This window comes from Saccostrea cucullata, unplaced genomic scaffold (assembly GCF_032062105.1).
Source record: "Saccostrea cucullata isolate Sc308-1 unplaced genomic scaffold, CSIRO_AGI_Scuc_v1 ctg980, whole genome shotgun sequence".
Taxonomy (NCBI): domain Eukaryota; kingdom Metazoa; phylum Mollusca; class Bivalvia; order Ostreida; family Ostreidae; genus Saccostrea; species Saccostrea cuccullata.
Genome location: NW_026919075.1, coordinates 1 through 21943, shown reverse-complemented (window position 1 = coordinate 21943; position 21943 = coordinate 1). Strand labels below are relative to the sequence as shown.

The window sequence follows — 21943 nt, the reverse complement described above, 5'->3', positions numbered from 1 at the left end:
TTGACGATAGAAAAGTTAAAGTCATCACGTAATCAATAATCAATAAAGTCATCACGTAAATGACGTAAAATTTTAAAATATTAAGGAACAGTTGTATGACGTCATATTGTAAAAATTACGGGAAAATGTGATAAGAAATAATCATTATTTTTCAATTTATATTTTACACTTGAAGATCAGAAATTGTCATATTTTGAGGTTGCGTCGCCTAGTCAAACTATCGCAAAGGTTATAGCATGTAATTTTTAAAAAAAATGATAATTGAAATATAAAATCTTCGTAGTATGAAGGAAAGATGTATATTTCGTTACACTCCAAATTTTAATGAAGTACCTTGAACGGTATTAATTTTATAGCGCTAGTCCACGAACTTTTTGATAACCACTCGTATATATTTAAAAAGCATTTCTCAAAAAAAAAATTAATTTAAAATCTTGATTCATTAAAAAGATATTAAAACTTTTAATTTTTTGGCGGGTTTGATTGACACATCCTTGCACTTTCACAAATGTTAACTTTATTCTTAATCCTTAGGAAAAGTGGCAAATTTGTTTTTATAAAAACATAAATCCAGAAAAAATTATTTTATTCAGAGTAGAAATGTTAGAAAGCAAAACTCTTTCACAAGTATTGTAATTCCGTTGTGTACCGAGTTAAGCAAATCGAGCACACTCTTGTTATGTACACAGTTTTTGTAAATATGGCACGAATTCTGTATTTGTTTAGAATTCACCGTGTGCGTTAAACGCCAAAGCCTGCTCATCACAACTACATGGACTGACAATTCATTGTGTGCTTGTTTTGCTCTGGAACATATCTGCTCTGAATTTTCTGGATTAAGTATTAATATTTTTTATTAATACACAACAAGATTGCCAAGGTTATAAGGCTACTGAGAAAAATGAAGGAGAAGCTTACAGAGTAAAGGGCTTTTTGCATAAAAAAAACGTCATTTTTCAACCCCAAATTTACCCTTGGGGCAAAATCGCTAAAAATTGGGCCATTTTTTACTCTACTGGTTAGTAGAACTCATGCGATAGTAATGCGTTTGGTGTCTGTCTGTCGATCTGTAAACAGTTTTTTCAAAATGCTACTCCTCCTACAGTTTGTTCCAATTTCAATATAACTTGGCACACATGTAGACTACACCAGGTTATCTAATTCTGTGTATCGTTTTTTGATTTCAATTAACGGTGTTGCCATGCACAGTAAATCATTCAAAATGCTACTCCTCCTACAGTTTAGGTTTGATTTCAATTAAGGAATCTTTTTAAGTTTTGCGTGTGTTACTGGTGTGTGAATCACACAGACTTGTCATGTAGGCATATTTCGTGAAGCGCGCTAGCAAGTCTGTGTGATTCTCACACCAATAATTCACATTTAACTTAAAAACATTCCTTATATTTACATGAAACATGCTTGGAAGCAACTTAAATAGACGTATTATTTGAATTTTTCGTCGCCCTATATCGTGTCATTTTTACTAACGTCGCTGCAGTCGCACGTTTCTCCGTGCATATTTCTACGCATGAGTATACACGAAAATGGTATTCAAATCAATTTCACTGTTTGCTTAGTAGAAAACCACAGCTAATAATTAATATAATTATAGAATAATTACCTCTTTAAAAGAGCCTTCTCTGAAAATTCAAGATAATGAATAATTTCTGCATTTCCAACATATTGTCCGGATATTCTCTTTTCAAAATCTGCTACAGACATTTCATCAACGTCAGAGATTCTCCTTTTATTAAAAATTGTGATTTGCACAATCAGCAATTGTGCTAATTGCACATATTGTTCATATGTTGGTTTCATGACTTTCATGTGTTTTTTATAGCTCACCTGAGCCAAAGGCTCAAGTGAGCTTTTCTGATCACAATTTGTCCGTTGTCTGATGTCGTCGTCGTAAATTTTTCACATTTTCATCTTCTTCTCAAGAACCACTGGGCCAATTTCAACCAAACTTGGCACAAAGTTTCCTTGGGTGAAGGGAATTCAAGTTTGAACAAATGAAGGGCCACGCCCTTTTCCAAGGGGAGATAATCATGAATTTGTTAAAAATTAATGGCATTTTAAAAAAAATCTTCTCCAGAACCGCTAGGCCAGGAAAGATGAAAATCATGTGGAATCATCCTCAGGTAGTGTAGATTCAAGTTTGTTCAAATCATGACCCCCAGGGCAAGGGTGGGGCCAAAATAGCCGACCCAAGTTTTACATAGGAATACATGTACATAGGAAAAATCTTTAAAAATCTTCTTCTCCAGAACCACTGGGCCAGGAAAGCTGAAATTTATGTAGAGTCATCCTCAGGTAGTGTAGATTCAAGTTTGTCCAAATCATGACCCTTGGGGCAAGGGTGGGGCCAAAATGGCCAACCTTAGTTTTACATAGGAATACATAGGAAAAAATCTTTAAAAATCTTCTTCTCAAGAACCACGAGGACTGAAAAGATGAAACTCATGTGGAATCATCCTCAGGTAGTGTAGATTCAAGTTTGTTCAAATCATGACCCCCGGGGTAAGGGTGGGGCCAAAATGGCCGACCCAATGTTTTCATAGGAATATATAGGAAAAATCTTTAAAATTCATCTTCTCCAGAACCACTGAGCCAGGAAAGATGAAACTCAATTGGAATCATCTTCAGGTAGTGTAGATTCAAGTTTGTTCAAATCATGACCCCCGGGGCAAGGGTGGGGCCAAAATGGCCGACCCAAGTTTTACATAGGAATATATAGGAAAAATCTTTAAAAATCTTCTTCTCCAGAACCACTTGGCCAGGAATAATGAAACTCATGTGGAATCATCCTCAGGTATTGTACATTCAAGTTTTTTAAATCATTACCCCCGGGCTTGGGGATAGGGTGGGGCCAAAATGGCCGACCCAAGTTTTACATAGGGATATATAGGGAAACCTTTTAAAATCGTCTTTTCAAGTACTTCAAAGCTATGATTAGTGATACCCGGGGTATTTATATGGAATTATCCTCAGGTAGTGTAGATTCTAGTTTGTTCAAATGATGAACGCCTGGAAGGGGGGAGTAAATTCAAGCCCGATGTGCTCAGGTGAGCGCTGTGGCCCCTGGGCCTCTTGTTTTATTTGTTGTTCTACATGATTCTTCAAGATGTTGAGATCTTTCTTTGATGGCATGTTGTCTGGTGAGTTGATACCACGAAGTCTTTGTGTTCTGTTTGCAACACATGCCACTCTTGAATTCCAGTGGGCTGAATACATATCGGCAAACTCGTTTGCCTCTTTGTTCTTTCTATCGTTTTCTTCCTTTAGTCCCATGCTAACTTTCAGTAAACATATTTGTTTTAAATAAAGTGATTCCCAATTGTGGAGAATCATTTTCCCGGTACAATTCCTTCACTGAAGAGACAACATGACCGAATTTGCGATGGTCTAATGTAATTTGTCAAATCAAAGGGAACCATTTTTTTTTCATTCAACTTGTTAGGTCACCTGAGTAACTCAGGTGACCTATTGCTATCCGTTTTCGTCCGTCATCGTATGTCGTGCGTCATGTGTTAACGATTGAACAATTTCAGCTTCTCCTCTGAAACCACTTAACCAATTTCAACCAAATTTGGTATACAGCATCTATGGGTGAAGGGGAACAAAAATTGAATTTCATGGTCCCTGCCCCCCCCCTGGGGCCTGGGGGGGGGGGGGGGGGAAACCACTAAAATTATTGCAATCTTTAAAAATATTCTTCTTTACTCCTGGACATCAAGCAGGTAAACTGTTGTTATGAATGTAATAAACATTGAGTCCTCTACTTAAATTGTGAAGTTCATGGCCCCAGGGTCAGGGGTTCTAGTGCTGGGTTGGGGCTACATATATTATATAGTGAAAATGCATGATTTCTGTGAAAATCTTCTTCTCTGCTCTTAGGTATTAAATAAACTAACAAACCACAAAGTTATGATGAGCAAGAGTGCCTCTTCGTAAATTGTGAATTTTATTTCCCTAGGGTCAGGGGTTCTGGTGTTAGGGCGGGGCTCTATTGGTTATATAGTGAAAATGCATTTATTCTTTGAAAATCTTCTTTTGTTCTGGGTATTCAATAAACTAACCAAGCACATAGTTATGATGAGCAAGAGTGCCTCTTTCAAAGTTTTGAATTTTTTTACCCCAGGGCAGGGGTTCTGGTGTTAGGGCGGGACTCTATGGGTTATATAGTGAAAATGCATTAATCTTTGAAAATCTTCTTCTCTACTTCTGGGTATTAAATAAACTAACTAAGTACTTAGTTATGATGAGCAGGAGTGCTTCTTTCAAAATTATGAATTTTTGTGGCCCCAAGGTGAGGGATTCTGGTGTTAGGGTGGGGCCCTATTGATTATATAGTGAAAATACATTTATTCTATGGAAATCTTCTCTACTCCTGGGTATCAAATAAACTAACCAAGCACATAGTTGTGATGAGCAAGAGTACCTCTTTCAATATTGTGAATTTTGTGACCCCAGGGTCTGGGGTTCTGGTGTTAGGGCGGGGCTCTATTGCTAAAGAAATGTTGGAAAAGAGTAGACAAGGGAACCTTGTTCAAACCATTGTAGAGAATGAAGGGCTCATGTGAAAAAGAAATATTTATACAGAAAACCTGAAAGTACGAATTCAATATCGCCACTAAAATAATATTTCACACACTTCTTTTAAACAATGCACTACAGATGGGAAGATAAGTGGATGGTATTGTACCTGTAAAGTAGGTGCCAAGGTAGTAGGCTGCTGTGCACACATTGCAAGCATTATCTGGTACCTAGGGTACAAGAAATTCCAACAGCATAACCCAGAATTGTTTGTTTGTTTATTCAGGAAATGGCACATGTCATATATATGTAGCATAAGATAGACATAGAAGAACAAAATTGGAACATGGAATCCAAAGAAATCATAACATTTTAAAAAAAATACAATTGTAATAAAACACTAGCATTTAGTATACCTGTAGTTTCTGTAATGTTGTTATAATACGAATATGTAAATGTACGAACTGAATGATGTACGAGTTACTCTTGTGTGTGTCGTTGAATAAACGTTTCCTGTTTTTGTACGCACGTGTTGTCAGTTCTGAATCCGCATATCCAGCCAGGGAACCCACATAATAAAACCAATACAAAACGATACATGGTGTCAGAAGTGGCGGATAGTTCCACCTTCACAAGTAAGACACGGCTATCATGGAATTATGCGGCATTCCCCCACCGACCATGTACTGGTCTAGTTCGAATTTGCCCTTTGTCCGAAGCCTGGAAAAGGTTTGAACAACATGTAAAGCTGATTTTCGCAGGCCCATTGAAAGAAAAGGATGAAGAGGAACAAGTCTCATACCTTCTTCTATTGTGGATTGGCGAGAAAGGTCGTGATATTTATAACACTTTTCCAGCATTTTCGAACGACGACATGAAGAAACTACAACCACACTATGATAGATTTCTCAGGTACGTTCAACCCAAGTTAAACCCAATCTTCGCCAAATACAAGTTTAACAATGAAGTACAGGGAACAAACACGTTTGATCAGTTTGTGACTAAACTAAAACTATTAGCAAGGGACTGCAACTTTAGTGACGCAGAGGAAATGATAAGAGATAGAATCGTGTTTGGGATACAATCAGAAAAAATTCGGGAAAAACTTATTAACGTTGGCGAGGTACTCACCCTAGATAAAGCTGTACAGATAGCTCAGGCATACGAGTACTCTCAGGAACACCTCAAACTCATGGGACATCAATCGGTACACGTACAAGCATTGTCCAAGTCTACACCCCATGCACACTCACCTGCAGAGAGGAGTGGTAGGAGACCACCCCACCAGACGAAGACACGATCCACTCCGCCAAAGTGACTCAGTTTTGGTCTGATTTCAATATAATTTGGCACACAAGTAGACTACATTAAGATACATAATTCTGTGTATCGGTTTTTGATTTCGATGAACGGTGTTGCCGTGGTTACTAAAAATAGAAATTTCTGTGAAATTCTTTCAAAATGCTACTCCTCCTACAGTTTTGGTCTGATTTCTGTATAACTTGGCACACAAGTAGACTACACTAAGATACATAATTCTGTGTATTGGTTTTTGATTTCGATGAACGGAGTTGCCGTGGTTACTAAAAATAGAAATTTCTGTGAAATTCTTTCAAAATGCTACTCCTCCTACAGTTTTGGTCTGATTTCAATATAACTTGGCACTCAAGTAGACTACACTAAGATACATTATTCTATGTATCGGTTTTTGATTTCGATGAACGGTGTTGCCGTGGTTACTAAAATAGAAATTTCTGTGAAATACTCTCAAAATGCTACTCCAACTTACAGTTTTAGTCTGATCATAATATAATATGAAATGCAAGTAGACTACACTAAGAACATAAAGAGACTTAATCAAGGATCATTACATGTATTCTATTTATTGCTGTTGAAAAGTTTCAATTTCTAACTGCTTAAGTACTTTTCTCTTCCTTTGCTATAAGTACAAACCAGTAGAGCTTCAGTCTCAACAGAGACTTCTGGTTTTTTTAAAGAATTATTTAAGCACGCATTTGAACGAAAAATAAATCAAGCGTTCATAACTTTCATTGTCAACACTGAATGCAATAGAAAAAGGGAGTTGTTAGAAAACATCAAATGCATTTGAATGCATATTAAACAGAAAATAAATCAGTTGATTCGTATTTAAAAAAAAAAAATTATCGTTGCAATAAATACGATGAGTAGTATTTAAAAGTGAAATTAATCACAGCCTCTGGGTCGCGTGTCCACTTGTTATGAACGCTAAACATGTAGCTAGAGAACTAATACTTTGTGTTCATGAGTGAAAAACGTGTCCTAGATTGAACTCATGTGTACACAAAGGCCAGTGACGTTGATCGCAAATATGTGCACACAACCATGTATTCAATGACGCTCAATAAATAACAGTGTCCAAAGCCGTCCCAGCATGTTATGAACGGAAGTTAAAGTGAGAATGTTCTTTTTATGGCGTTAAAGGGCATTTTTTGTTTGAAATCAGTAGAATTACATAGAGTTATTGAAGTATGAATATTTATTCATCAATATGAGGAAGCGATATGGGTGTTCGAGAAAATTAAAGCCAGAAATGCTCTTGAAACGAATCGACAAATGCCATGCAGCATGTGTCCTTTTTTATGAACAACAGTGTAATTTTAACTGTACGGAACATTATAACAGTTTTAGCATGCATAGACTAAAAAAACAATAGACGATATTTTTATCTGACACATAAACAAATGATGATCCCAGTGTAAGTCAGAACACAAGAATGGTTTTGGATTTTTAACTTTGTTCATAACAGAGACGACTCGAACGTGTTTTTGACATGTGTCTAACGTTATGCACGAATAAAAAAAAAATGTTTTCTGCTTTAATATTTGACCAGTGATACACACAGGAAATAAAACTTATTAAAATTTCTAAGACAATCAATATGAATGAATTTTGCTTTATTTAAGTATCACAAGGTGTGGAAGTTTTGAAAAAAGGTATTGCTCATAACTAGACACTGAAATGGATGCAGTTTCAAGAGTCCAAATTATGAACAGAAAACCATTTGAATAGTTTGATTCAGAATTATTATTCTGTTTATTTGCAATTTCATTTTTGAATAAACGATTAATATTATAAATAATAGAAATGCTCATGAGCAGTAAGAAGCATGAAATATGATGATTCAACAAAACCTGCATTTGTTCATCATATGGACACAAGTTGTATATATATTTTTGTAGTCTGTTGTTATGAACATTATTATAAGACTTTTTAAAAAAAGATTTTAAAGATCTATAACAACTAACTGAAGAATTTTACTTGGATGGAAGGTTTAAGTTAAAATGAGGTGTTAATAATATTGCAGCAACATTGAGTGAAAAAATATTTCAGGAACTAGGTTTGTTCATTACATGGACATTTTAAAAAGAACAGTTGTTATGAACAATAATATTTATAGAATTATTCATTTGAATTATAAGTAAATCCAAAGATCTAATTATTTGAAAATCTTTTAAGAACTAAGGATACCAAAATAGAGAATAATTGTTTTGAAACTTACTGAATAATATGCTGCTAACTGTTCGTAGCATGGACACCCTCACACACAAAAAGATTTTATTCTCCATTATCACAAGGGTTAATTATATATCTTTGTCTTATTAGGGCCCCGCAAGGATTTGCGGGTGCCCTATAGTAATAACTCTGTCTGTCTGTCCGTCTGTCATTCTTCTGTCCACATATTTTCTGTTTTTTCCTAATAACTTTTTTAGTAGTAGCCCAATGAAGTTCAAATTTGGTACGGTAGTTCATTAGGCAAAATGACATATTTTGATGCTAAGTTTGTTTCTATATGTTCTCTGGTTTGGATCTGGGATGGTGGGGTAGATTCCTTACTTTTATATAAGAATGAATTGGCAAAGAGAGATAACTTCTGAAAATGTTCCCATTGTAAACTGAATACTGCGATGAATGAGTCCTTTTGGATTAATTAGCTTTCCTCCTGAAGAAAATCCAAAGCATTATCTTTATCTGTCACATTGATATTTATTACCACCTCTGTCTGCAAATGAAGTTTGTTTTGAAGTTAAGTCCATTTGCAATGCTACGAACACTCTGAAATGTAGATTGAAGTATATATGTTTTTACTTTATTTTTGTTGACAATGAGTTCTGATTTCATTGAATTCTTAAAACAAGAAATATATTAAAGAAGATGTATTTTTTTTATTTTTATTAATTTATTTTTTTCTTGCTTCATGTAAATTCAAAAATAATATTAATTTTTAAGGTATTAGGATGAAAACCTCTATCTTTACTGAAAAAGTTTTTATTATAAATTCAGAAGAAAATGATGAGTGAGAAGTACAATTAATACCTTGGGATTAATTATCTAGTCTGCTGAAGAAAATTTAGAAGGCTAATCTCTATCTGTCACTTTAAGATTTATGAAAACCTTTGTCCGCAACTGCTGTTTGTTTTGAAGTTAAGGTCAAGCCTTCATGATATGTATTTGCATTCATTGAAGGCTGGCATTTCATATAACACAAGCTTCATTATTGTTAAGATATACATTCAGTGTTGAGTTGTTCTTTACTGCCTTATGTAAAAACAAGGATATTATTTACAGGTTTTTGGATATTCAGGAATTATCTTGAAATTTTAAGAATACAGTTGCTGTTTCTTATTTGTCATATATTTTTGAATCATTTCATAAGCTGCACCCTTATAATTCTACCCCATGGCGGGGCCCTTGCTGACTGGTCAGTTTTCTAGTTACGTCATGTGTTTTTTTCCAGATGATGGAGTCTGTGGGGAAAAGGAACTGCCTAAGTCAAAAAATGACAATAAAGTTTGTGGAGAAATCAAGATCTACAATGAAAAAGGGAAAGTAAATACTCGAAGGAATATAGAGAAGGGATTAAATCTAACGCTGAGCTCTACAAACTGCACAGAGCTGCGGAAACATTACGAAATAAAACATACCGTGTAAATCATCACAAAAAGTAGCAAAACAAAGAAACAGAGAACTTCAAAATGTCCGACAAAAAAACGTCAGAGAAATAGTTTACAAATGAAATAGTGACTTTAGACGATGATCGTACCGATAATGTCATCGTGATTTCTAAGTGAGTTTACCTGAATCAGAATAATTTAATTAATGATTTTATCACATCTTATTTAATAGTGCACAAACCTTATAGACGTCTGCATATGAGTAAAAAATTCTCGAGAGGGACGTTAAACAATATACAGTCAATCAACTTTGTTTTAATTTATGTACAGTGATAGAGAGAGTGAAGAGGACGAATGGATGGACTTCGAAGAAAAAGAAAACAATGAAGTCAAAGAAAAAGTCGTGCCAACAAACCAAAGGTACAATATTTTAAATGGGAAATAAATTTTTGATCATTTTTTTTAATTATTGCGAACAAGATTTTTTATTATTATTATAAAAAACGGAAATACTTAAAGCACATGAAGAAGAACTTCAAAACCAAAAAAGAATCCTACAAAAACAAATTGACAGACTTCAACATCAGATGAATCAAGTAGATGACGAACTTTAGGGTGTGCATTTAACCCTTAACCAGCTGTTTGAAGAAAGTGATTAGATTATAGATTGGATATGGAACTCGTTTAGTGCTTAAAGATTAAAGTGTGCTTATCTGTGTCAGATGTTTACTTTAAGTGGATTTTCCCTCAATATGATCAGTTTGGATTTTATTGAAGAATATGTATTTCTGAAACGGTCTATTATATCTCTTACTTCTGAAATATCGGACAAAAAAAAGAACACAGTTAAATGGTATTTTTAAAGAGTAAATAAAACAAATTTTAATGTCAAACGCACCGACTACACTGTTATTTTTGTTGTTAATAACTTATCTTGATTGATTCATTGTGTTGTTTAACGTCCCTCTCCAGAATATTTCACTGATATGGAGACGTCACCATTGCCGGTGAAGGTCTGCAAATTTAGGCCTATGCGCGGCACTCAGGGTCTTTGAGCAGGGTAGGATCATTATCGTGTCACGCATGCTGTGACACGGGGCCTCGTTTTATATGGTCTCATCCGAAGGTCCGCCCCATTTAGTAGCCTTTTAGGGCAAGAAAGTGGGTACTGAGGACCTATTCTAACCCGGATCCACACGGGAATCTTGAAATGGATACAGTAATATTCTCTTAATGCACACCACGCCCGAAATGATTTTTTCAATCGTATAATGACAAAATAAGTCATTTTGGTTTATTTCTCGCTACGGCGCCTGTAAAAGGAGGACGGATGTTGTGTGTGCCTGTTCGAAACACCATAATCAACGATCATGCGTCTGATTCTACAACTGTAAAAATAAAGAAACTACATGAAGCAAACTTCAACTGCAGAACAACTAGACAGAGTGTGAGAAGATTCATTATTTGCTATAAATTAAATCAACTGGTTGTGTTTGTTGTCAAAGGTTCAGTACAGGTCACGTGTTTTTCTCGCAAAGCACGTAAGGGGCACAGTGGACCTCGAACAATGTCAGCGTCTTTGAAGTCTTTCATTTTCATACTTACAGTTTTAGCAAATTAAATCAATTTCCTTTTAAAATATTAGCTGTATTTAAATATTCGTAATTTAACAATTCAGATATTTAAAGTAATAGTATAAGATGCCTCAAAATTCAATATAATTGTGCTCGTGTCAGGGGTAAAAAAACCCGCCTTTAATGTGCACATGTACATTAATTCATGTTTCATAATCCTATAATTGTATTTGACAAAAAAGTTCATTAGATTATATTACCAGTAAGATGGAACACGCAATCTTGAATTAATTCCCTGGTTGTCTCTACTTTTGAATTTAATTCTGCTCATTAAAATTATTAATTTAAATCTCGTCGAATACAAGATCGTTTTTGTCGTAAGTATGCATTCATATGTAGCACATATCCGATGCGTGATTTTACTAATGAATTATTTTGTAAGAATTTTAAAACATATATAAACTGTCAAATTTAAAAAAAAAGATCTGTATTAGACTCTCACATTATTCTGTTAAGATTCTTACTATAGGCGAATCATTGGTGCAATTATACTTGCACTGAAAATATGTAATCATGTAAAATATGGATTTAAATTTTACATGCGGTAAACATGAATATTTCTACTGAACAGACAATGATAATATTCTTACTAATAAAACTGTGATCAACTTTCACGCTACATACAAAAATCGCCAGCCAATTTCTTGCAAATAAAATGTGCAAACTGCAGTATAATTATTACTTCATTCTAAAATACATCTTATGAAAAATGAAAAAAAAACAGTTTGCTGTTTGTTACCCCCACCCCCCTTAGAAGGCTGTGTGTAACATTTCATGTGTGAGCATCATTTATTAATTATGAGAATATTTTTGGGAAATAGACATTAAAAGCTCAGGTTCATATTTTGTAATACATTTGTTCCTTCGTGTACATTGTATCTTTTTTAAAACATTTTTTTTTTTTTTGGTATCATTGGAATTTTGATAGCGATTTGTAGGGGTTGTTGACTTTTTATTTACTTCTTAATTTTACCTAGGGGTGTAGGTAACTAAATTTTATTGATAATTTTTTTCTGGTAGATGGGTAACGAAAGAGTAAAGGAAAAAAACTTTTTTACACTTTGATAATCTAATGTCAAGAAAAGTTGATTTTAAAGTGTGGTGCAGCATATTTGATTTATATTTTTTGGGGGGTAGCTTTAGTGCAATCATTTGTTGAGAAAAATCCAACTTTGAAGTGGATATGAAAGTAAATATCCATGTTATGCCATAGTTTTGTTTATAGTTTTGCAACAGATACAGCTTTGAATATACATGTAGTTTTGTGATGCATGATTTTTTACACTTTTATACCTATATGCAATCATTTGTTGAGAAAAATCCAACTTTGAAGTGGATATGAAAGTAAATATCCATGTGATGCAACAGTTTTGATATGTTGTATGATTTTTTATTGGGATGATTGTGTTCAAAGGGGAATAACTCCCAATATTTTTTTTTATGTAACAGGAAGGACTGTCTGTAAATATTTGGATATTTTTATAAAAGTTTTTAATGAAAAAAAGCGACTTCATATTATGATTTGAATGGACAAGTTGTGTGTAAGAAAGGGGTGTGTGTACAAGTTAGCTACTAAATATTTTTTTTAAAAGAAAAATTCCAAACTAAAAAAAAAAGATCAATAAATTGCTAAATACTTTGATATCTTGAAGATATGGACAACGGCAGCCTTCTGAAGGAAATTCTTGACTCTTTGAATGACAAGGACACTATACAACTCTTTGCAGCAGCCAACGGTCTGGTAGGTGATGTCGAGGTTGAGAACAGATTGCAAGAGCTTGAATGGGAGAGATATATAGATGACTTGTGGCAAGAGGTGGTACAAGAATTGGATTAAGTAAACATTATTAATAACACGGTAAATAAATATCAGCGGTGTGTAAAAGATTTACATTAAGTCAAGTTAACAGTGAATAACAGAATTACCTGGTTTAAGAGACTAATTCTTGAATAATTCTTGAATAATCTGCAACTTTAGCGTGTTAGATTTTTAACTTGAATTTCCTCGGTAATTCTTACATCGATGTCACATTGCTGGTGCTTGCAGTAAAATAAGAATACTGCTCCACATTTTTATAATGATGCAGTATTATTATTCCCTGATTGTTGCCACTCCGTTTTAATCAAAATATACATGAAAAAGAATTAAATAGGCTTATTTTATTACAGACTTGAAGCCTACAGAAGAAATGCACATTGTGCTAAGACCGATGTTTATGGACCTGAATTTATGATGATGACGCCACAACTCTACAAAGACCTTCATGGCGACAATACCTTTCAAGGATGCACCGAGGCAGAAATTTCTACTTTCTTGTCCAAGTTTAATAAGACAACTGATATGAAAGGAAGGGATATGTACAACGATGGGTTTATCAAGTATGTGAGGGTGACATTTCATGATTCAAATTGGTTCGTTAGAAGCAGTGTAAAAGCTTCAATGATGAAGTCTGTGAAATATGTTGTTGACATTATGATAGAAAAAGACAGAAGTGAATGTGCGGCAGGTATGGGACCCGATGCACACTGCAAGCATGTCTGTGCTGTACTTTTTTCATGTGCAGATTTTGTTAAGCACGGGACTTACAAAACGGAACTCACCTGCACACAGAGGTTACAAACTTTTCATCGTGCTAAGCCCCATAAAGGAAGCCCTATGAAAGCAAGACAGTTGGACATGCCAGGCTGTGACGAAGTATGCAATAATGACTATGACCCTCGTCCAGTTGAATTTAGAGGCAATCCGGGATACCAGTCTTACTTTAGAAATGTGTGCCTGAATTACCCAGGTATTAGTAAGACCCCAATTTTTCAGCTGTATGAGCCTGTGAACATGAAAGCTTACAATCTGAACCATGACTATCTAAAAGATATGTTTAGTGAAACCCATTTGAAACTTTTAAATGTATCAGAAATTTCAGAGGAGAATGCACGTCAAGTTATGATGAAAACAGCTACACAAGCGGCCAACGACCTTTGGTTTGAGGAACGTTGCAAACGTCTTCATTCTTCCGTATTCGGGAGAATATGTAAAGCAACTGATCGAACTGATAAGGTGAAACTTGCTGACTTCTTAACAACAAAGGCACAAAAAATTAATGCCAAACCTATTCTTCATGGAAGAAAATACGAAAAAGAAGCTGTTAAGAAGTACCAGGAAACTTCAGGACGCACAGTTTACAATAGTGGAATTTGTGTCAGTCTGGACTTCCCTCATTTAGCAGCAACCCCAGATGGTATTATTGATGATGAAACCTTGATTGAAGTAAAGTGTCCATATGTGGCTAGAAACAGTTTTATTTCCACAAAAACAGTTCCTTATATTAAGCTGTCTGGAAGTAAATTTTCTTTGAATAAATCCCATGACTATTATTATCAGGTCCAAGGACAACTTTACTGTGCAGAGAAATGTTTTTTTATTTCACAAAAAAACCGCGGCCATTTTGAATCCAAAGCGAGGCTAGGAACGCAAACATGGCACAAGACATTCTGTTTTTCTTTTTGAAAAATGTTGGTGTATTTATTTGAATGTTCCTGTGTACAAACATATCCTGTACATTAAAACCTTTGTCCGCCGTTATTGAATCTCCAGAATTGCACATTTCCAACAGCCTCTTCTTTCAACTATTTGGCGCTTGGAGTAAAAACCTCCACAAGAACCTTTACGGTGTTACGGTTTTTATAGGTAGAATACCTTGTTGTGGCTTTGGTAACTTTGGTCTTTTAATAGTACTCACCCAGGACAAGGTTTTGGAGAAGTGGGCCAACGACACCTCCAGGCTAAAATCCCCAGGTCAAAACAGCAGAAGGGGTACGGGAACTTCTTAGAAGGATATATACATGAGGTCGAAAGTAAGTGCTTGCTCGAGATTGAATGTGTTTACAAGCACGATGATATAACAAATATTGGTTGGGTGATATTTATTTAAATGCATAATTCAACTAAGGTGATAAATTTAAACCTGTACTGTTATTTATCGGTAATGTTTAAAGAATAATATGAAGTAAAAGTGACGTACATTTAATCAACTGGGTATATACTGACATTGCCCGAATTTTCTCGAGAATCCTTCAAGCTGGTTTACCGCTGAAATGCTTATGGTGTAAACATGAAATGCATTATATTTATTTTGGTTGAACATTAATCTTGACTTCAGTTTTTATAATACTGTTGTCTCTTGTCTGTAGTACAAACATGCAAGGATGCTGTTCGTGTCAGGGCCAAGGCCTTCCCTTCCATGAAAAAAAATAACCCACCATATAAACTGATGGTTGGCTAGTTCAGAAGTTTAAATGTTATTTATTGTTAGTTTGTTGGTTGGTTCTTTTATTTTTGAATTGCTTTATTATTATTTTTTCTTTTGCATATATATTATCTTCTTTTTATGAATAATTTAAATTTGAGAGAGTTATGTTAATATTTTGAAAAATAATCACCAGAACTAGGGGGGATCCAATTAATTAATTAAGAACATAGAGTGGTCTATTCAGACTAAGAATCATTGCATTTGCATAATTTTTACATGGCACCAGTTTCAATGCCAGTTCTCATTTAAATTGTGATTTTTGTTTGTATTTAAGTTTTTTAAAATTTTGTACATCAGTTCTTTTATTTTAATTTAATGAAAACAATTGCATGTATTATTAAATAATTGTGTTGCGTTTTGCGTGCACTATGCCTAAATAGGGTTTGACACATGTTGCATGAGCCGGAGGCGAAATGGAAGCTGGCACTATTTTGGCATAGTCTGTATACGCTATTTAAATCCTCAGAACACTATTTGATAATGGTTGGGTATGTGTTACAGAGTCAAACTGACAGGATTGAGGAAGCATAATAATGTATGATATTTGAGTTTTCTTGAATGTCAGATGGGAGATTGAATAATATGAATATCGGTATATGATTTGTTGTAACTTGTGTATAATTTTATTTAAGGAACATGAACTGAACTTTGTACTTATTAATAAATAATTATGTAATAATCAATGTTTACACAGCAAGGTTTAATTGATATATTCTACTGTATTAGTGTATAATTTATATCTGTGTTTTATAAATTTTGTTGTTTTTAGTAGACTTTTTCTTTCAAATCAGTTGAAAAAATCTTTTCTTTTATAGGTAGAGTTGTGTAAAACATCCTCAGACATTTTGCTGTCACAGTGTGAGTGTAAAGCTGGAAATGGGCACTGCAGTCATAGCATAGGATTATTATACCTTTTATGTCACTACCAAAGGTATCAAATATGCAAATTTCGCACATGTTGAAATAGGTTTCATAATGTAACAGTTATAATGACAACTATCATTTCTTATTTTATTTTGAAATCAAAATACAAATAACAAAATAAAGATCTTAAAGATAATCCTAATAGTTAATCTGTAATTGCATCTATAACCAATGAAAATAAATTTTGAAAAACTACATTGCTGAGGGAAAATATTATGTAGTTATTTTTATGCTTTAAGACTCGGATTGAAGGCTGTACCCCCAATACAGAGTAAAACATCTTTACCACAGACCTGGCATATTCCCCAGAGAATAGAGGGTTTGGAACCAAAGCCTGTACATAGTTTGGAAATTTGCAAGGTATTTTTGAATAAAGAAAAAATATATTTTTTTTAATTTTAGATTCTAAAAATATTTCATGTAGTTAAGATAACATTCAATTAATATTCACCAAAGAAATCTCTTGGCAAACAAGGCAGTGCCTGGCTTTGCTATAAATTGAATGGTTATCATGGGGGTAAAACATATAGCAGTATAAAGCTATACAGACATAAATTCTGCAGTAGACATATTTTCTTGTATCACCTTTGCCAAGCAATGTTAATTGTGACATTTATTCATGCTAAAGAACATGGTTTCATCGTTGAGAGGGTAACAGTGTTCTTTAACAAATGTTTAAATATTACACGTTGTATATTGGTAAATGTGAAATTTTTCTTTAATAATTTAACAGGTGAACCCTAAAAAGGAACCACCAAAGAAAAAAAGGCGAGTAACTGAGGGAGTGTTACCAAACCTGTACTGTCCAGTTCAGACAGTTCCAAGTGAACAGTTCAGAAGCACATTGCTCGAGAATCTAACAACACTGAAAAGTGATGCTCAGATTGTACGCTTATTATCACCTTCAGATGTCATTGAATCTTCATCCAAGTTTGGACCAGTACCAAAAGGTTCAATACTTTCTTACCAACAGAAACAGCTGACTGATATTGGTGACATTATAAATAACAATGAACAGCCAAGTTTTCCAGAATTTTCACTACCAGAACAACCCAAACACTATAATCGAGTGTTGAACCGTGCTGAGTATGACATTTTTATAGGCATGGACACTAATCTCACACATGCGCTAGAATTAGAGGAGCAGACTCGCGCACAGAGTGCTACTAAATTATGGCATGAAATTCGCCGCCACAGGATTACCTCTACCATGTTTAAAGACATATGCGTCAGGAGAGCAAATCATGAAAAACTGGCAGTGCGTCTTCTGAAAACCAAAAACATTCAAACTTCAGCGATGAAATTTGGCTTAGAAAATGAACCTGCTGCAGCTAAATTGTATTCCGATATTACTGGAAATAATGTCTACTTGTGTGGTTTTGTAATTAATCCAAGTTCTCCTTACCTTGGAGCATCTCCTGACAGAAAGATTTTTGATCCAAATTCTACACCACAATATGGGCTCCTGGAGATCAAATGTCCTGACAAAGATTCTTTCCAGGAATGTGTATACCTTAAAGTTACCAATGATGGGACTTACAAACTGAAGCAATCTCACCAGTACTACTACCAAGTGATGGGGCAGATGGGTCTTACTGGACTCCAGTGGTGTGACTTTTTTGTGAAATGTAGACTCGATTATCATAAGGAGAGGATTAACTTTAATGCAGACAAGTGGGAAGAAATCAAGTTGTCTCTGGACAAATTTTATTTTGATTATTTCTTGTCTGAAATTCTTAAAATGAAGTAATATGTGTTTACTTGACATTACTGATACTGAATATTATTCAGAATTTATTGAACATAACAATAAGAAATTAACAATGCTTTTGTGTGTAACACATACAATGTAAATGCATACATGTACATGTACCACAGTTTTGTTTGGCAATGCCATAGAAACTGCCATGTATTGTTTTTATAATAATTCAACTTTTTCTTCTAAGACTACATTTATATATATGTTTCAATACCGCTTTGATCTTTTTGTAGAATTGTTACAAATATTATTCCATTCATATTAAACTAATATCATTTCAATTTAACATACATGTCTACTCCTGGTTGAATAAAAAACATGCATAATAATATTTAAATTTATCATTTATTTCATTTGAATTCATCATGTTCATAGGAAATGGTTTTATACAAAGTGATGTACTTGTACATAATTTGCACTGAAAAGCTGTAATGTTTAATATACAATCAATAGTTACATTGGGTACAATACTTGATGATGACCACTATCTCCATTCTAATACAGTAATGCTGAATGTGAAAGTATCAAATGCAGAGTTGTATTCACATTTCAAAATAATCAAACAAATTGAATATAAGATAATGGTGTAACTACTATACTAGAATAAAGGTCCCCTGAAATTTGTCAGTATTGCACAAACTGTCCATATCTGATTAATTGATGCAGCTAAATTAAGAGGTATGACCCCATCAAATATATGATACTCTTTTATCCTCCTTATAGCTCGCTCTACATGAATACGGAGCCGTGCTATCTCATGTGTTTGTGCTACCTCACTAGCAGAAAATTTTCCCTTTTCACCAAGAAAAGGGGGTATTATCAAAGACGCATGATGTTTGTCTAATAGGTCAGCTATCAAAAATCCTTTGTCAGCCATTACTTGATCGTTAGGTTCTAACAGGTCCAAAATTCCTGATAATGCAGTTATAGCTTTATCACTGATGCTTCCTGTATACAATGAGCTAATGAACGACACAGCACCACATGGAGTTATCCCAATCAAGCTCTTAAATGTTGTGTGACTCTTGTAATTGGAGTAAGTTTCAGAATTTAACACTTTTGAGCTAGGGGTTTGAACTTTAATTTCTGTACAATCCAAGATGACTCTGACTTGGGGATATGACTCTTTAAAACAAGTAGGCATGTTACTGTCAATCACACAACGAGGTGGCCAAATAGGTAAACAACCCAGCATAGTATATAAATAATTAGACCAAGTTATTAAAATTCTACTAACTGAAGACTGAGATATGTTAAATCTAACAGCCAAATCCTGTTCTGGAAATCCCTGACGCACTCTACAAAGGAACATAAAGAACTGATCTATGAGTGGCAATGCTTCATTACGAATAGCATTCAACTTCATTTTCTCTGTATTTGAAGAGTGTCTTTGCATTTGTGTCCATCTAATCATCGTTGCTGCAGATGGCTGAAGAGCATTATATAAACATTTTAAGGTTTCATAATCTTTAAAACCAGTATAAAAGTTTATCATCTGGGGATCTGTAGTGAATCGCTCCAAAGAAAAAAGTCTCTTTTCCACTGCCACAAGTTTTCCTTGTAAGTTCACAATTTCTTCTTGGGCTGCCTCCAATTGGTCGTGAACTGCAGTATGGACTATGTAGTCATGGTCACTTGACACAGGTGGAGTCTGGTCCTCGGAAATGGTCGATACTTCAGGTGCTTCCTCAATGCTGACCTCTGCAGACTTTGCTGGTGACCTAATTTAGTAAATGAAAACAATATCAGTGATGTACATGTAGTTACAAACCTAAGGTAGCGGTAGCAACACAAACAAATTAGCAGGGAGGGGTAAAAACCTTGAAATTATGTTTTTAAAAAAATTCAGGGAATGAGGTACTAACTTCTATTCAATCATCCTCTGCCTGCTCTTTCTATTTACCACCAATGCACGAGCCACAAATCAATTTACAAAGACCGAGATGAAAGGTCTAATTTTACTTAGTTTGAAAATTACAATACATGTCAACAAATTTTACCGTAATCAATGTTTCAATTTAAGTTTCTAAAATACATTTTCACTCTGTGCCATCAGCTTGTGCATTCACCTCTCTCGGGCCGTGTTTATGACAATGATAAAAACAAAATTTATATAATAATAGTGTATTTATTTTAATTTATTATGATTATACATTTGCACTTATGTTTGTCCTTTATAGTTGGTTGATATATACTAAATACATTTAAAACTAGGCACTAATTTGGAAATTATCCTTGAAATACCATGTTTTTGTACATTACGCCTTTACAGAGGTGTCTGCGAGACCATCATATGAATATATTCGGCACTAGAAATTTTAACAGTTTTACAACACCTTCTTGCAATATTATTACAATCAGTCGGAGTCCATCTGTACACTTTTACAAATGTTGACTCATTCTCTAGAATTAAGAACCATGTCAACTTACATGACTTTCAGTGATCTCCTAAGTGGCCTGATTCTCTTGACCGGGGAATTCCAGGCGAATATACTTGGTACACTTCCTGGCTTTAGCAGTCGTTTACCATTCAATGACCGACGTACTTCAGTTTGTAAAAAATGGGCTGAACACACCCTGGTAGCATCCGATATCTACGAAAAAATCATAACAATAATTTCTTATGTGTTCCAAGTTTGTTCATTATCAGGTCTGGTACAATCACTAGATTTAGCTATGTAGCTTTATTTACCTACTTATCTTTATTTACCTAACTGAGGTAGCTTTATTTAGCTACCAGATCAATTTATACATATAAAAAAAAAATTCTCAGGATGTGCAAAAAATCAGAATTTGATGCAGTGATCATTTTCAACTTTCAACTTATCTGAAAACAAATTCATGAAAAAATGTTTTTAAAACCCGCCCTAGTATATGAATATTAATATTCATTGAATTGCGACTTTTTGTCTCTTTTTAATAAAAAGAAAAACTTTGAAAAGTTGCATTGAAATAGCTAAATAAAGCTACCCGAGGTAGGTAAATAAAGTTAACACTTGTCAACGTCGTGTCATACAGTATGTATGTACTTACTCTGAAGTGTGGCCCTATATCCCTGCGGATTTTAATAATCCATTCTTTCCTTTTGATTTTTTCTGTAGGGAATTTGTGAAAAGATATTTCCCTATTGTTGTCATACCGGGAATCATTGTTGCACAATGGGACACAACAATGATATGCTGTACCCGTACTTGTACTGGAACTCGCCATCTTGTTTGCGTTCCGAGCCTCGTTTTGAAATTTGATGACGCAATCCGTGAATATACATCAAGCATAGATGTCTTTTAAAATCATTATCTTAAGTTTCCAAAGCGGATGTCTTTAAGGGCAATTTATATATTAATGGCACGATGTTTCGACTATGCGATTCTACCATAGGTTTTAAACAATTGTATAAAACGAGCTTTCCTAGATACCGTGTAGTTGAAATTTTTAAATTTTCTTCCTAAAGGTGAGTAGTTTTTTGAAAATTCTTTGTTCATTTACCATATTCCTCTTGGTTTTGTCGAAATAAAGCACCGAAAAGGGATAAAATTGCAAAGGGAAATCACACTAAAGGGTAGAAGAATGAAGTATTGTTTATTTTTTTTAATAGTAAATTCCTTCTATGAAAAGGAAAATTCCTTTGCATTTACGGTTTGAAAGGTTAGAATTTTGCAGTGTGATGAATCTCTCTTGAGTCCAGATTTTAGAAGTTGACTCTGAAAAATCCCACCTTATTAACATACAAAGCAGTCAAACAGATGATAAATACTATTATCACCCCGAGCTAAAGAGTCAAAATGTACAGAAAATACAAGTTACAGTGGCTAAACTGTACCCATGTCTACGTTTCTGCAAAGAGCTATT

The 21943-nt window shown here is 34.3% G+C and overlaps 3 protein-coding genes across 5 annotated transcripts; 2 read left to right on the top strand and 1 right to left on the bottom strand.

Annotated features, from left to right (window-relative positions):
• The first annotated feature begins 5134 nt into the window (after positions 1-5134).
• LOC134278932 (uncharacterized) lies at positions 5135-5854 on the top strand. Its single transcript, XM_062761242.1, has one exon. It carries the CDS (start codon positions 5135-5137, stop codon positions 5852-5854), a length of 720 nt encoding a protein of 239 aa, XP_062617226.1.
• Positions 5855-14897: 9043 nt separating this feature from the next.
• Positions 14898-18615, top strand: LOC134278910 (uncharacterized). Of its 3 annotated transcripts, none has more exons than XM_062761234.1 (4): positions 14898-14956; positions 16227-16342; positions 16575-16695; positions 17069-18615. In XM_062761234.1, exons 1-4 carry the CDS (start codon positions 14945-14947, stop codon positions 18083-18085), a joined length of 1266 nt encoding a protein of 421 aa, XP_062617218.1. In that variant the 5' UTR covers positions 14898-14944; the 3' UTR covers positions 18086-18615. The 3 variants fall into 3 exon arrangements, with proteins under 3 accessions (XP_062617218.1, XP_062617203.1, XP_062617212.1); XM_062761219.1 differs by lacking the exon at positions 14898-14956 and adding an exon at positions 14963-15946; XM_062761228.1 differs by lacking the exon at positions 14898-14956 and adding an exon at positions 14988-15051.
• Positions 18616-18692: 77 nt separating this feature from the next.
• LOC134278902 (uncharacterized) lies at positions 18693-21349 on the bottom strand. The gene is made up of 3 exons (XM_062761206.1): positions 21128-21349; positions 20525-20688; positions 18693-19815 (listed from the first exon to the last, which is right to left on the bottom strand). The coding sequence occupies exons 1-3, from the start codon at positions 21302-21304 to the stop codon at positions 18693-18695; spliced, it is 1464 nt and encodes a 487-aa protein (XP_062617190.1). The 5' UTR covers positions 21305-21349.
• Positions 21350-21943: the final 594 nt, after the last annotated feature.

Coding starts and splice junctions, on each gene's coding strand:
- LOC134278932 (XM_062761242.1), top strand. CDS start 5,135: ATGGTGTCAGAAGTGGCGGATAGTTCCACCTTCACAAGTAAGACACGG.
- LOC134278910 (XM_062761219.1), top strand. CDS start 15,902: ATGTGTTACAGAGTCAAACTGACAGGATTGAGGAAGCATAATAAT. Junction 15,947..16,226: donor GATTGAGGAAGCATAATAAT/GTATGATATTTG, acceptor TTTCTTTTATAG/GTAGAGTTGTGTAAAACATC. Junction 16,696..17,068: donor ATAGTTTGGAAATTTGCAAG/GTATTTTTGAAT, acceptor ATAATTTAACAG/GTGAACCCTAAAAAGGAACC.
- LOC134278902 (XM_062761206.1), bottom strand. CDS start 21,304: ATGGCGAGTTCCAGTACAAGTACGGGTACAGCATATCATTGTTGTGTC. Junction 20,689..21,127: donor ATATAGGGCCACACTTCAGA/GTAAGTACATAC, acceptor ATTTTTTCGTAG/ATATCGGATGCTACCAGGGT. Junction 19,816..20,524: donor AGGAGATCACTGAAAGTCAT/GTAAGTTGACAT, acceptor TTACTAAATTAG/GTCACCAGCAAAGTCTGCAG.